The 17063-nt window shown below is 36.1% G+C and overlaps 1 protein-coding gene, 1 long non-coding RNA gene and 1 pseudogene across 2 annotated transcripts; 2 read left to right on the top strand and 1 right to left on the bottom strand.

Moving 5' to 3' along the window:
- Nucleotides 1–452: 452 nt before the first annotated feature.
- LOC147491727 (uncharacterized) lies at nt 453–1382 on the top strand. Its single transcript, XM_086567312.1, has one exon. It carries the CDS (start codon nt 453–455, stop codon nt 1329–1331), a length of 879 nt encoding a protein of 292 aa, XP_086423438.1. The 3' UTR covers nt 1332–1382.
- A 12183-nt stretch (nt 1383–13565) lies between these two features.
- On the bottom strand, nt 13566–16160 carry LOC147491725 (uncharacterized). Its single transcript, XR_015198992.1, has 2 exons — nt 15862–16160; nt 13566–13925 (listed from the first exon to the last, which is right to left on the bottom strand). It is a non-coding gene; the product is annotated as an uncharacterized LOC147491725 (long non-coding RNA).
- Nucleotides 14450–15419, top strand: LOC147491726 (uncharacterized; annotated as a pseudogene).
- Nucleotides 16161–17063: the final 903 nt, after the last annotated feature.

The raw sequence follows: 17063 nt of genomic DNA, 5'->3' as shown, positions 1-17063 counted from the left end.
AGATATATTGGAAACAGTAGGCAACGACACACGTACAACCTTGCCTTCTGTTAGACTGTTACAAGATTTAATCTATGAATTTATATTAGTAATCCCAATAAAAATCTCAGTTCGGGTTGTCCTGACTGTATTCTACATGGCACAAGGCAAATTATGAAGCGATGGACCATTGATCTGGTTGTTACATACGCCGCGGACATGGAATACTTTACCATAAAGGTCAACTTTGCATTTGGTCTCTGTATGTATATATCCTTGTAACCAGTAACTGAGACAACATAGAGACAAAATCAGACAATTAAGACAGCTTGATCACATGAACAAATTTTATTTAACAATATCAGATTCCTATTGTCCCTTTGGTAGCTTTAGTATATAAATGGAATATGAGGCTTCCATCTTCAACATAATTGTACATTTGCATTGCTAAAACTTCTTTTACAAAGAGTAAAATGTCTTCTTGTCACGCAACTCAAAAGCTTTCTCACCATGCTCGCTCCATCAGTTTGCCATCTGATCCTCATCCCCTGGCTCTTCAAGTTGAAAAACAATTGTGTGGTTTAAGGGCAGCAGAAATAGCCGCTTCATCATCATCATCAATATGCCACAATTTGGCTAGTCTCCAGGACCTATATGAATGTGTGGATAGTTTACTTCATCTACCACTTGCGCAACAATCCCTATCCTTTGAACGACATGAACAATGGGTAGACCGAGTCTGTGATGGATCTCTCGAGCTGTTGGATATTTGTGGAACCACTAGAGATACTTTGTCAGAGTCAAAACAAAGTTTGCAAGATCTTCAATCATCCGTGCGAAGAAAAGTTACAGAATCAGAACTTACAAATGAAGTTTGTGCATACATAATGTCTAGGAAAAAGGGAAGTAAAGTGATCCAAAAATGCGTCCAAGATATGAAGAAAATGGATTGTAAGTTTGCGTCCTTTCCCAAAGACAATAACATGGTTACCATACTAAGAGAAGTGGAAACAATCACTCTAGCTGTGCTTAAATCTCTACTTCCCTACTTATCTGGTGCTTCTTCGAGATCAAAGCAAGGCAACAACCACTCTTTAGTCTTCAAGTTGAAGCTCGTCAGAAGCACATCATGCAAGGAAAAACGGGAAAATATTGGTCAAGTGGTGACTGTGGATGCTGTATTGAAGACCCTCCGCAGTCAGAAGTCATGCAAAAGCGTCAACATAGAAAATGTGCAGAAATCATTGCAAGAATTGGAGATGAGCATCCAAGATTTGGAAGATGGATTAGAAGGCTTGTTTCGGAGTATAATCAAAACTAGAGTTGCACTTTTAAACATCCTAAACCAATAGTAGATCTTCAATCCCATTGTTGAATAGGCTCAACCTTAATTGCCTATGCAATTTTGTAAATGTAGACACTCGATCAGTTACATACAAAATCAATATAGATTACTCAAATTAGTAGACTCAATTCTTCCATGTGTTTTCTTGATTGCAATTGAATAAGTTCTTTTTAACACAAAGTGCACACTCGTGAATTATCGACTTAAAATTAATATGTTCAGCTATATATACAGTTGATCCCTCCTATCTTATTGACCATATATGCTTATCAGCTTATGACGCAATGTAGCTAATCTTAGACCAACTAGCTAGCTCAACTCAAATCCAGTTTTGAAGGTATATTCAACCTTTTGTCTTATAATATGACAAAATATCTCTGTTTCCCCTAAGAAATGGAGAAACATCATAAAAACCTGTACCTCTTTCCTTTTAATTGTTAACTGTTTTGCATTCAAGAACAGAACACTTACAGAAATATAAGATGTTCAATTTAAGATTTTTAGGCATCTCTGGTTCTTTGATTTAAACAATGATCTTTAGGTGAAAAGAAAATTCTCAGCCTATGATCATAACTGCTGCAGTTATACTAATGAACTTTACATCCATCTGGTTACTGTTAAAATTGATCATATCTGCCTTCCAATCACTCTAACCGTGTTTGAATTTCTTCTTTCCTTCATATCTAGTTCGAAGGCAATATGTAAACAATTCAGCTGGCCTTTGGCCCCAAAAGTAAGGCGCGCTTGAAGCCTAGCATGCAAAGGAGAAGTTAAATATATTAGTGAGATGGCAAATGTCAGTACTCAATAGTGTATTGAAGACTCTTATTAGCCAGAAGTCATATATAAAGGCGTGTGCAAAAACCAATTGAAGCACTTGCGATGAGCATCCATGGTTTTGAAGATGGATAATGGATTAGACATCATGCTTAGAAGTTTAATTAAGACCAGAGTTTGACTTCTCAACATCCTCAACCAATAGCTCCCAACATTCATTAGCAGTCTCAGCTTGACTATTTAATTTTGTATGTGAACACAAATATTCAAACAAACTCAACATCTCTATATATGTCCAAATTAGTATAGACCTCCTCTTTCAATTTGTTTCTCGATTGTCTAGCAATGGTTTCTACAACAGCATAGATTGATTATGTTCATTATTATTTGGATTTTCATTATTTTGTACATTGTCTTGCAATGTACAATACAGTCATGAAGGAAGCAATGCTCCAAAGCTTCATTACTTTCAGTTACAGTTGGGTACTATGCCAGTCCTATCCAACACCTTACATGTGGCTGTGAACTGGTGATCAAGAGTCTTGGTGTGTGCAGATTACAAAAGAACATCATGGTGTATGCATAGCAGAAGATAAACAATAGCAAATGATCCACATCCACACAACAAGACTATAAAAACATAAGATAAATATATTGGGTGTGGTGTGGGGGGGTCGCACCCCCTGAGATTAGAAAAACTCCACTACCACATAACTAATTGACTGGAAAAATCTTCAAACTATAAGGACTCGCACCCCCAATTTTTTTCACAACTATGTAAGAATATTTTCAACAAAAAAAAAATAGTATGAAAAAAATACTAATAAAAAACATTCTAATAAACCAACTTTTTTTTTACTCTATTTTTGCCTTGCAAAATTATCATTTATCATTTATTTTAAGTTCAAAACCATTAAAAATCATTTATTCTAATAAACAAATTTTAAGTTCAATTTTTAAACAAACGGTCAGACCTCAACCAAAAAAAAACAAAAAACAAAAATCACAAATTCATAAAGGACTTGCGGCGCAGCTTGTTACACGCTTGTCCTAATTATTTGTAAAACTCATTATCATTATCAATAAAATTTCCACTGAAAAATAAAAAACAAAACAAAACAAAACAAGGTAATTTTTAATTTTCAATATTAATATTTTCAATGTTAATCTTTTATAAGTCTATATTGTATAATGGTATATATAACATTATATATAACATTATAAGTCTATATTATGTTATATAGACTTATAACATTAGAGGAAGTTAACAATTTGTTGAATTGTTGTAGATTTGTGGACAATATAGACTTATAAAATATTAACATTGAAAATATTGAAATATTTTCAATGTTAATCTTTTATAAGCCTATATTGTATAATATTATATTATACAACATAGACTTACAAAATATTAACATTGAAAATAAAAAATTACCTTGTTTTATTTTGTTTTTTATTTTTAAGTGGAAATTTTATTGATAATGATAATGAGTTTTACAAATAGTTAGGACAAGCATGTAACAAGCTGCTCCGCAAGTCCTTTCTAAATTTGTGTTTTTTGTTTTATGTTTTTTTTTTTTGTTAAGGTTTGACCGTTTGTTTAAAAATTGAAAGTGAAAGAAAAGAAGAAGAGCATGCGAGTTTGTTATGGGTGAATAGAATTAAACAAACTGACCGGTATATATATATACATAGTAATATCAATTAATAGTTTAAGTGCTTAAGTAGTTAAGTAGTTAACTACATCAGTCTATATTAAATTCTTAGTAGTCAACGTACTCTAGTTTTGTGAATTGAAATAAATGTATAATTTTGTTAATCTTTATTATTTAGTCTTTCTGACAAAAAAAATTAAAAAAAAAAAATTGTATATGGGCATCAAATGTTTTTACTGAAGACAACGTGGCATCAAATGCAGAAACTGTCATTGATATGTTCAAGAAGAGTTTGAAACTTGTTCAGTAGAGAGAGAATCCTGCTAGTTCCTCAAATACCGTATCAAAAGTAATAGTAAAAGTTGTGAGTGTTAATTACATTGAGATTACAAATGTGAAGCTAGCATTTGGTGTTGGAATGGGTGTCGTGATGTTAGTGATAATGTTATCGAATGGTTCTGGTAGGGCTGAAAGATTGAAGAAGAAGAAGAAACTGAACCGGGGAGAATAGTTGAGGAGATGAAGAAAAAAGACATATGTTAGAAGACTATACATGTGCTTGTAAGAACTTCATTCTATGTTTCTTTGTTTTGGCTGTTTTACTTAGTTGTTGTTCATTCCTAGTTTCCCTTGTTGTTTTGGTTTCCCATGTTTAGAAGTTTTTTCTGAAAATGGTTTTGGTTTCCCTATGTTTAGAAGATATTTCTGCAAATGGTTTCCAAATCATGTAAGGGTTGTGATTTATTAATGGGTTTTCCATGTTTTGCTTCAATATAACTATATGTTATTATTTATTAGGATTGGTTGGGTTTTAAAATTTTGGATCGAGCACGTTTAATAGATTGATGACGTGCAGATAACACCGAATCTTATTTTAGTACCCAAGGCCACAAAAAGCAAGATCGAGTCTTAAGAAAAAAGTAACTGAGATAGAACACTTAGAGGTAACTGATGAATGTTTGCATCTTCTTTTTGGGTAATATATCCATGGGAAGCGTCAAGTCTGAATTATAAATGCATTGGATGGGAAGAAGTTCAAACCATGAATCTTTGCACCATGAATGAATCATGGAGGATTCTATATATGTCTTCAAAAACAAGGTCGGTTTCATTGACTATAATTATTAATTATTCATTCTGATCATCGATCATGTCTTTTCTAAACTGAACTGGTGTGTTGGTAATGGAGTAAAGCTTGTATCTAGCGTGAAGGCTTGCCTTTTTGCGATGGATTCCGATTCTAGACCAAACAAACTTGTCTTTAATGGAACCGTTTGGTATAATTTGACTAAGATCTTAGACGCACATTAACTGATACTCTTCCATCTGTCTCTGCCAGTACAAGTTAAGCAAGTCGGTGGTGCGCGTAGACGTTATATTTGATCATTTTAATATGGTTGTAAAATACTAAAATACACCACTGATCATTCCATTTTTTATTTTTTCTGTCAATAAGATTTTTGACATCCAAACATTTCACAGCATGCGGTAAACCAAGATTGAAGGAGTAGGCACACGTACAATTTAATCTATGAGTTTATTTTTGTAATCCTTATAAAAACTGATCTAGTTTGCATTTTCCTGACTGTAAAAAAAACATGGCACAAGGCAAATTATGAAGCGAGGGACCATTGATCTGGTGGTTACACACGCCATGGACATTGAATACTTTATCATGATGGTCAACTTTGCATAAGGCTTCTCTGTATGTATATATCCTTGTAATCAGTAACTGAGACAACATAGAGACAATTAAGACAGCTTGATCACATGGACAGATTTTAGTTAACAAGATCAGATTTCCTAGTGTCCCTTTGGTAGTTTTAGTATATAAATATAATATGAGGCTTCGGATATTGAATTTCTCATATGTAATTCGCTTTAATATAGAGATAGATAATATAGATATATTGAATTATTAGTTTTTTAAATCCGATCCGATATTATGGAATGCGGATATAGCAGTATTCGATATTTAAAATTTTCAAATAATGTCTGATTTTCAAATATGAATTTGAATTGGATTCGAATATTTGGATATCCACTTGCATATCCTATTAAAGTTAACAAGTCTTTATAAGAATAAGTCTAAGTTAGTTGGCTTAGTTGCCTAGATTAGTGGTCAATAAAATGGGTTAGTTGCCCTAGTTTGTAGTGAAGTCGTTAGTATCTGATGCCTATATAGTTGGCATAGTTAAGTTTATTTAAAGTAAGTGGAAGTTAATAAAACTCTTAAGTGTTCAGCAATCTTTTAGTTTTTCTTCACATTTGGTATCGGAGCATTGTTATTCCTTCCAATGGCAGAGTCAAAATTTATGCAACCATCAATTCCTCGTTTCGATGGTCACTATGACCATTGGAGTATGCTCATGGAAAATTTCCTAAGATCCAAGGAGTTTTGGAGTCTTATTGAAACAGGGATTGAAGAACCAACGATTGCAACAGTACTAACGAACGCTCAGAAAACTAAGCTAGAGGAAAGGAGGTTGAAGGACTTGAAGACAAAGAACTATTTTTTCCAGGCGATTGATCGAGCAATTTTGGAGACGATCCTATGCAAGGATACATCCAAAGACATTTGGGATGCAATGAAAAGAAAGTATCATGGAACCGCAAAGGTGAAGCGTGCACAACTTCAAGCGCTTCGCGGAGAATTCAAAACTCTAAGAATGCAAGAAGTAGAGTCTGTCTATGATTATTTTTCGAGAACTATGACGATTGCAAACAAGATGCGAATCCATGGTGAGAAGATGAATGATATTACCATTATTGAGAAGGTTCTTCGATCAATGATATCGAAGTTCGATTATGTGGTTTGTTCGATTGAAGAATCGAAAGACCTTGATGCACTCTCAATCGATGAATTGATGAGTTCGTTGTTGGTTCACGAACAAAGAATCCAACAACATGTTGCAATGGATCAAGCATTGCAAGTCTCAATCAACGATCAACCAAGAGAAGTTGGTCGAGGACGAGGATGAGGTAACTTTCGGGGAAGAGGTAGAGGACGGTTTAACAACCAAAGAGGTAATCAAGATCCAAGGCCATGGGATAAATCCAACATCCAATGCTTTGGATGTCACAAGTTTGGGCATTACCGTTCGGACTGCCGAACAAATCCTTATCCAGAAGTAAATGAAGAGTTGAATTTTGCGGAGAATGAAGAAGAAATATCTCTTCTTTTGGTTTGTAATACCGACGAAAAAACACAGCAAAATATGTGGTACTTGGACACGGGTGCCAGTAATCATATGTGTGGAGACAAGTCTGTTTTTTCACAGTTAGATGATTCTTTTCGAAAATCAGTTAAATTCGGAGATGATTCTAAAATTTCTGTAATGGGGAAGGGTGATATCAAGCTCGAAACACAAGATAATTCTCAACAGGTTATTTCCAATGTCTTTTATGTTCCTGGCTTGAAGAGTAACTTGCTTAGTGTGGGTCAACTTCAGGAGAAAGGTTATGAGATCATCATCAAAAATGGCGTATGTCGAATCGAAGATCCGACAAAAGGTTTGCTTGTCCAGGTAAACATGACTTCAAACAGAATGTTTCCCTTGTATATCAAATCGAAAGTTCTTCCCTGTTTCTCAAGTATAGTGAATGACGCATCTTGGATCTGGCATCTCCGCTATGGACACCTCAACTTCAAAGGTCTGAAGCTTCTTCGAACAAAGGGTATGGTCTCAGGACTTCCATAAATAAATCACCATCCTCATGTGTGTGAAGATTGTGTTGTAAGTAAAGCAACACCGTGTTCCGCTTCCAAAAGGAGTAGCATGGAGAGCTAAGCAGCGCTACAGCTGATTCATACCGATTTATGTGGGCCCAATCGATCCGAAATCTAATGGAAATAAAAGGTACTTTGTAACATTTATAGATGATTACAGCCGCAAAAACATGGGTGTATTTTTTTGCAAGAGAAATCTCAAGTTTTTTCGGTATTCAAAAGTTTCAAGGCTCTCGTTGAAAAAGAAGTGGGAAATCCTATAAAGGTTATCCGATCAGATCGAGGTGGAGAATACAATTCCAAGGAATTCACCTTGTTTTGTGAGAATTATGGAATCAAGAAGCAATTGACAACATCCTACACCCCCAAGAAAACGTGTAGCAGAGAGAGGAAGAATCGCACAATCATGGATATGGTAATGCGTAGCATGCTGAAAACAAAGAATATTCCCAAAAGTTTTTGGCCCGAAACAGTTTTGTGGAGCATCTATATCCTTAATCGGTGCCCTACACATAGGCTGTCATGAATATGACACCGAGGAGGCTTGGAGCGGCAGAGAAACCCAATGTCGAAAGCACTTGAGAATTTATGGATGCATCGCGATATGCTCACATTCCCGATGAAAGAAGGAAAAAGCTTGACGACAAAGGTGAGAAGTGTATTTTTCTTGGTTATAGTGATTATTCAAAAGCTTACAAATTATATAATCCTATAACTAAGAAGATCATTATTAGTCGTGATGTACACTTTGATGAAGCAAATGCATGGGTTTGGAATGACAATGATCGTGGATCATCTATTCCAATGATGTTAGACAATATTGATTCAAGTTCAATGAAGTGAGGTGCCACCACTAAACCCTCAAATCAGTCCTCAAAGCAGCCTTCCATCAAGTACATCTAGCTCTCAAAACAGTCCCTCAAATCAACCCTCAAAATAGCCTTCCACAAAGCATGTCCAAATTTTACAACTCATGTCCTCAAACAATCCTTCGTCTTTGGTACGATCAAGGTCCGAACCATCCATTGCAAGACCTCAAGAAATACTAGACAACCATTGTATCTTGAAGATTATGAGGTCGGGGAGTTGTTCGATCGATGATCCAGTTGATATATTTTGCTTTTGTATCTTGATTTGTGATCCGCCACTTTTGAAACTGCTTCACAAGAACCAAAATGGAAGGAGGCCATGAACGAGGAGATTAAAGCTATTGAAAAGAATAATAAATGGGAGCTAACAGATCTTCCAAGCGGGCAAACACAAATTGGTGTTAAATGGGTCTACAAAACTAAAACCGAATTCGAAGGGAAAGTTGAGAAATATAAGGCTAGACTAGTGGCAAAGGGTTATAGTCAAAGATAAGGCCGACTATGAAGAAGTATTTGCTCCTGTTGCTCGTCATGATACCATCGAATGATACTAGCACCATATGCGCACAAAACTCATGGCATGTTTTTCAGCTCGACATAAAATCAGCGTTTCTAAACGGTGATCCGCAAGAGACGGTGTACATTGCTTTCGCCCACCGGCTATATGAAAGAGGGTAATGAGAACAAGGTGTATCGGCTGAGAAAAGCTCTATCTGGATTAAAACAGGCTCCCGTGAGCCCGGTACGATCGTATTGAGGCGTGCTTCTTGAAGGAAGGGTTTGCAAAGTGTCCGTATGAAGCAACACTCTTTTCTGAAATATGGTCCGGCGATAAGATACTTATCGTGTGTTTATATGTGGATGATCTTATTTACACAGAAATGACAAGATGATGATCAATGATTTCAAGCGATCAATGATGGCAGAATTTGAGATGTCCGATCTAGGAAAAATGCACTACTTCCTCGGCATTGAAGTAGTACAATCTGAAGCGGTATCTTCACATCCCAAAAGAAATATGTCAAAGAAATCTTGGAGCGATTCAAGATGAAGGACTATAATCCAATACTGAGGCGCCAATTGAAGTCGGGTTAAAGCTCACCAAAGAACCTACTGAGGAGAAAGTTGATGGTTTGATATACAAGCAAATTGTCGGAAGTCTCATGTACTTGATCGCTACAAGGCCGGATATTGTGCATGGTGTTAGTCTCATTAGTTGTTACATGGAGCACCCGAAGGCGATACATCTTAATGCTGCAAAAAAAGGATACTACGATACTTAAAAGGTACACTTGAGTTTGGAATTTTATACGAAAGGGGAGCATTCAGATTTAGTTGGTTTCACGGACGGTGACTATCACGAGGAGACTCGGATGACGGGAAGAGTACTTCGGGTTATGCATTTATGTTTGGATCGGCTGCCATCTCTTGGTCATCAAAAAGCAACCGATTGTCACCCCACAACCACGAGGCAGAATATATTGCTGCGGCGGCTTGCGCTGTCAAGCAATTTGGTTCTGAAATTTGCTTGGTGAAGTGTTTTTTATCAAGGAACAAGCACTTTCGATATTTTGTGACAACAGTTCAACAATCAAGCTATCCAAAAATCCAGTTTTATCATGGGTGAAGCAAACACATTGATGTGCGATATCATTTCTTAAGAGACCTTGTCAAGGGCGGTATAATTGATCTTCTACACTGCAAAAGCGAAGATCAAGTGGTCGACATCTTCTGAAACCTCTCAAGTTTGAAGCATTTGAGAAACTTCGGCGACCGCTTGGTGTTTGTTAGTTTGAGGGAAAGAGCTGCGTGATCCGACAACAAAGCGAGGGACTTCATAAAAACGAAGTTAGCAACTTTCGGTTTAAGGGAGAGTGTTAAAGTTAACAAGTCTTCGAGGAAGAATAAGTCTAAGTTAGTTGGCTTAGTTGCCTAGATTAGTGGTCAATAAAATGGGTTAGTTGCCCTAGTTTGTAGTGAAGTCGTTAGTATCTGATGCCTATATAGTTGGCATAGTTAAGTTTATTTAAAGTAAGTGGAAGTTAATAAAACTCTTAAGTGTTCAGCAATCTTTTAGTTTTTCTTCACATATCCTCGTATAGACCTTGTCTTTCAATTTGTTTCTCAATTGTCTTGCAATGTTTTCTACAACAACCTAGATTGATTATATTCATTATATTATTGTTTGGATTTTCACTATTTTGTACATTGTCTTGCAATATACAGTACGGTATGTATGTACATCATGAAAAAAGCAAATGCTAGAAAGCTTCATTACCTTCGGTTACAGTTAGGAACTCGATCTGCTAGTCCTATCCATGACATTAGATGTGGTTGTGAACTTGTGATCAAGAGTCTTGGTGTGTGCAGATTACATAAGAACCTCAGGGTGTGTGCATAGCAGAAAAATAACCAATAGCAATTGATCCACACAACAAGACTATAAAAATATATATAATTCAAAACCAAAATTGTTCATATTCCATATGTTCCTAGTTTATTATCATTGAGATCTGAATACAAAACATAGCGGCAAGCCAGTCATGCACACGAGTGTTGTATCGATCTAGTCTTATATATGGCTTCTAAATGCCTAAATATACGTACCACGTTTAACAGAGATATTATCACGGAGGTCAAGTGGTCAACCTAATTTGCATCAGGCCTCCGGCCTATCTATGTAACCTATAGTGGAAACAAAGAAGAGACATCGCTGAAATCGCTGAAATCGCCTAGAATTGAAGTGGGGACGATTAGCTTAAATCCTTAAACACATGTGGCATGACAACCCATTAAAGTTATTAAGATTAGATTCCTAACGGCCCCTTCACAGGTAGGCCTTGAAGATGAATTAGAAACTACGTTTAGGCAGTTAATTAAGAGCAGAGTTTCACTACTCAGCATTTTCAACCGATAGTATGTCACTATGTCTCAACATTCCGAAATCCCATAGTATTTTCAAGAATTGGAGATGAGCATCCAAGATTCCGAAATCCCATAGTATTTTCAAGAATTGGAGATGAGCATCCAAGATTTCGAAGATGGATTAGAAGGCTTGTTTCGGAGTATAATTAAAACTAGAGTTCCACTTCTAAACATCCTAAACCAATAGTAGATCTTCAATCCCATTGTTGAATAGGCTCAACCTTAATTGCTTATGTAAATTTGTAAATGTATACACTCAGTTACATACAAAATAATCAATATAGTTTACTCAAATTAGTATACTCGATCAATTCTTCCATGTGTTTTTTTAGGGTTACCCCCACTTTAGGGGGTGTTAATACTAGTTAACCTTTTTTTTTATTGCAATTGAATATGTTCTTTTTATAACACAAAGTGCAAACTCGTGAAGGGGTAGTTATTATCCACTTAAATTAGTAAGTTCAGCTATACAGTTGATCCCCCTCCTATAGTCCTATCTTGTTGATAATATATGCTTATCAGCTTATGGCACAATGTAGCTAATCTTAGGCCAACTAGCTAGCTAGCACAACTAAAATCCAGTTTTTGAAGATATATTCAACATTTCATCTTATAACTTGACAAAATATCCCTATTTCCTTTAAGAAATGAAGAAACATAATAAAAACCTGTACCTCTTTCCTTTTAATTGTTGGCTGTTTTGCATTATATTCACGAACAGAACACTTGTAGAAATATAAGATGTTCAATTTAAGATTTTTAGGCATCCCTGGTTCTTTGATTTTAACAATGATCTTTAGATGAAAAGAAAATCCTCAGCTTATGATCATAATCGCTGCAGTTATACTAATGAACTTTACATCCATCTGGTTACTGTTAAAATTGATCATATTAGCTTTACAATCACTCTAACCGTGTTTGAATCTCTTCTTTCCTTCATATCTAGTTCGAAGGCAATATCTAAACAATTCAGCTGGCCTTTGGCCCCAAAAGTAAGGCGCGCTTGAAGCCTAGCATGCAAAGGAGAAGTTAAAGATATTAGTGAGATGGCAAATGTCCGTACTGTGTATTGAAGACTTAATTTTGTATGTGAACACAAATATTCAAACAAACTCAATATCTCTATATATGTCCAAATTAGTATAGACCTTGTCTTTCAATTTGTTTCTCCATTGTCTTGCAATGCTTTCTACAACAACCTAGATTGATTATATTCATTATTGTTTGGATTTTCATTATTTTGTACATTGTCTTGGAATGTACAATACAGTCATGAAGGAAGCAATGCTCTAAAACTTCATTACTTTCAGTTACACTTGAAAACTCTGCTAGTCCTATCCAACAACTTATATGTGGTCTTGAACTGGATCAAGAGTCTTGGTGTGGGCAGATTACATAAGAACCTCGTGGTGTATGCATAGTAGAAGATAAACAATAGCAAATGATCCACACATCCACACAACAAGAATATAAATATATATATAATTCAAAACCAAAGTTGTACGTCCATATTCCATATGTTCCTAGTTTATTATCATTGAGATCTGAACAAGCAAACAACATAACCAGATTTTTCGTTTTTTGGACATTAGACGGACAGCCTGCTCTTTCTCAATACAAAACAAGCTAGCAAGCCAGTCATGCACACGAGTGTTGATCTGGTCATATAAATGGTTTCTAAATGCCTAAATATACGTACCACATTTAACAGAGATATTATCACGTAGGTCAACTTTGCATCAGGCCTCCCTATCCATGTAACCTAGCGGAAACAACAAAGAGACATCGCTGACATGGCCTAGAATTGAAGTGGAAACGATCAACAAATGACAGCCCATTAAAAATAGTAAGATTAGATTCCTAATGGCCTCTTCACAGGTAGGCCTTGAAGATGAATTAGAGACTACGTTTAGGCAGTTAATTAAGACCAGAGTTTCACTACTCAACATTCTCAACCGATAGTATGTCACTATATCTCACAATTACGAAATAGGCTTAGTTCCGGCTACGCAATTTTGTAAACATATATATACATACACATCTTGTATACGAATATAATACACATTTTGAACCCCATTTTGTCTTTTGTCTGGTTATTGAATGGAGTGCAAGTACTTTGGAATAGACCAATGTGAATTCATACGAATATCGCCACTACTATTGTTTTGTAATTTCTTTCCTCTACTCTCTTGTTTTTTTTTCAGAGGATGCACATCAATTTAATCAATTAGAATTGGCAAATGGCTTCTCCACTTATGTGGTAATCCAGAGAATTAGATGATATGAGCAGATAAACAGCTTATGTCCTGCAAATCTTTATTACGAACTGCATGTATAATGTACATGCATGAATAACTGGAACAGCAAAGAGAAAAGGCAACAATACAAATCCAATGTAAATTCAGCAAAATGAGGTCAAATTTGTCTCAAGTTCCCTACATATTAAGACAGAAGTTTACCTCTTTATAATGAAATTATTGAAAATATCTGGTGAGAGAAAGATATATAGCTGCATCTCCTGTAACCAACTAGATCGCATCCTCTCACTCATTAATTTATTAATTTTCAAACTAAGCTGGTAAGGTTTGTGAGAGCTGACAGCAGATCTCGGGTTCAAGACACGCCAGCACGACAATAAATCTTACCTACAAAAAATGTAAAAAGAAGAAAGATCAGTGTATTCATCAACTATCATCAATATCAATACGCACAGCGTCCCTTGTCTTCAATACTACTATAATAATGTTGATGAATTGGCTTAGGGAAACATAACTACGAGGAGATGACATAAACAACCTCTAGGTTTGTGCATATTGGAAGATAAGCCATAACAAGGACACATAATATATAAGCAGTTAAGCACATCAAATCATACTCAAGTCAAAACTATTTTTGCCCAGATACCAAATGTTCCTAGTTTGTTAACACTGAGATCTGCACAAATTGAACAACTTCACCTCTACCAGAATTATTTAGCCCCCAGAACATTTTTTATTCTGTTTTTCAACCTGTTTTAAATTCAATCTACGCACATTGGATTGACAGCCTGCACCTCTGTACAAAAACAAGCTAGCAAGCCAGTCGTGCACATACATATTCTGTTCATCATTGATGTGGTTGTTTTAACATACCACATATAGGGAAGAGTAATCATAGAGGTCAACTTTGCACAAGGCTTTCGCATCTCTGTAACATATAACTGAAACAATAAAGAGACAATGCCAAGAATAAGGCAAGCTTGAACACATGACAAGTTGACAACCCACTAAAGTTAGTAAGATTAGATTCCTGATGTCTGCTTCTTCAGCAACAATTTGCCATAGTTTGGTTGGTCTGAAAGAGCTGTATGAATGTGTTGATGACTTGCTTCAGTTGCCACTCACCCAACAATCCATCGGTTTAGAACGTCATGAGAAATGGGTGGACCAAATCTTAGATGGATCTCTTAGGTTGTTGGATGTTTGTGGAACCACAAGGGATGTTCTATCACAAATGAAACAAAATGTGCAAGATCTTCAGTCATCTCTTCGTAAAGAGATGCAGATGGTTATGTTGCAATTGAAGTCAGGACATACATACCTCTAGGAAGAAGGGGAATATGGTGCTCCAAAAGTGTCTTCAAGGCATGAAGGAAATGATGAAAATATCTGCCTCGTCATTGATCAACGAAGATAGTGAGATGGCTACCATCCTAAGTGAAGTGGAAATGATCACTCAAGCTGAGTTCAATAGATTGCTATCCTTCATAGTGGGCAAAAAAGCTAAATCAACACGAAATAGTTGGTCTATGGTCTCCAAAATGAAGCTAAGGCCCGAAGTATGTGATGCTAAAGATAATGATGCTAGTGAGCTGGCTAAGGCTGATGCTGCACTGAAAAACCTCATCAGTCACAAATCATCCAAAGAGGTCGATGTAAAAAGTGTGCAGAAACCATTAGAAACATTAGGGATGAGCATCCAAGGTCTGGAAGATGACCTAGAGACTATCTTTAGGCGTTTCATCAAAACAAGAGTTTCACTACTCAACATCCTCAACCAATAGATTTTCAGCTCTCAACATTCAAAACAGGCTTAAATCTGCCAGTTTACAATTTTGTAAAAGTGTATAGATATCTGTCATTTGGTTATATCAATAGAGTTATCACAAAATATTTAGACCTCATTTTGTGATATAATTGAGTGCTCTTTACCTTAAAAAATTCCAAATTTCGCAAAAGTTACTTATTCACCAATTCATTTATCTACCTCACGGTCCTGAAATAATATGGTCTACCAGCAACACAGGAGTTTAGGATCTCCGAGTCCTAAAGGTTATGAGGGATATATACGTATAGGTTTAAATGTCAAGGGAATTACATATTTTCCTATTAGATTGCTTTAGGGTATATATGCTTACCAATCAAATATTATAATTGTTAGAGTTGGTGCATTTTTCTTAAAGACACCAATGCAAATATATCAAACTGAAAATCACACATATATCCTACTTCCTAAGACTGATGATCATAAGCTAAAATAAAAGGGTACCCAAGCTCGATCAATTCACTTGGCATATTATCCTTAAAAAGAAAATGTAAAAACCTGTAGTAGTAATTTAGGAAAGCTTGTCAGCTTGTGTGCGGTAGTATTGGTTTAGGATGCTGGTGCATGTGATTTGATCAATCCGCTCTTCAAGCTGCTCCTCCATCTTTTCCACCAGGTCAGTTAGCGCAGCATTTTCCTTTTCCAAACGATCACTATATATCTTCATCTTAAGCAACTCTTCCTTCAGTTTCTCCTCCTCTATAAGAAGCTCGACCAAATGCCTTTCCATCAGTCCACGTGTAGGCTTGGAAGATGACTCTAGCAGTCTAGCCTAGCTCGTTGGTTTCTCTCTTGGCGGTTAACTTACATACTGCTATGGTTAAATACCAAAGAAAATGTTAAACCCTAACAAATGGAAAATACATTACTACCCTGTACATCGATACCCGAAGTTCGCCTATCGGAAGACGTCAGCTATATACATAAATGTGTGTTGGACATCCGTGGCCAGATACCGATATTAATTTCCTGTCATTTCTGTTTTTATCCATCAATGCCTTAAAAGTAATCATTTTGTAGCATTGACAAAACATGTTATAGTTGGATTATATGGGCAGATCGATAACTTACAGTTTTTATTTTGACATACTGTATGTATCCTCTCGCATCATCCTTCCGGCGGTTCTCTCTTGAACGCAACGTTCTTTTTTGCTTCAAGCAGAGAGACTCAAGTCAAGTTTCTGGTTTATACGTTCCAAAACTTCTGACATCACTTGTATCAGTGTATGCTTTTGTTATGTTCCATTTGAAGTAGTATCAAAGACAAGCTAGGAAGGCCTGAAGGCGTCCCTTACGCATTCTGGTCTATCTCATAAAAAACATTAGGATACAATATAGAGCATTCTCATTATATAAGGCAGCATCACCTTTGGGTGCGATGAAAAAGTTGTGCAGGTAAGCTACCTACTTGCAGCAGTAAGGAAAATACTTGGACCAAGTGACAACACTCTATTCACAATGCTTGCAACCTCTTTACTCACGCTGTTGCTGCACCATTTGGTTGAATGCCAGGTCGAGTGCTGGAAGCGTACCCATCCAAGTGCCAAGCAGATCAAACTTTGACTCGCACCTTTCAACTTGCTCCTGTTTGTGGAGAGTGGAGATCATGAACCTTTACATCCAGCATTGAGGCATAGAGCTAAGCACATATACCCTACAAAGTCTTGCATTGCATCTTGACAAATAAATCAAAAATCACT

The sequence above is a fragment of the Coptis chinensis genome, chromosome 6 (genome assembly GCF_015680905.1).
Source record: "Coptis chinensis isolate HL-2020 chromosome 6, ASM1568090v1, whole genome shotgun sequence".
NCBI classification, from domain to species: Eukaryota; Viridiplantae; Streptophyta; class Magnoliopsida; order Ranunculales; family Ranunculaceae; genus Coptis; species Coptis chinensis.
Note: the sequence above shows the minus strand (reverse complement) of the source record. Positions and strands in the feature narration are given on the sequence as shown.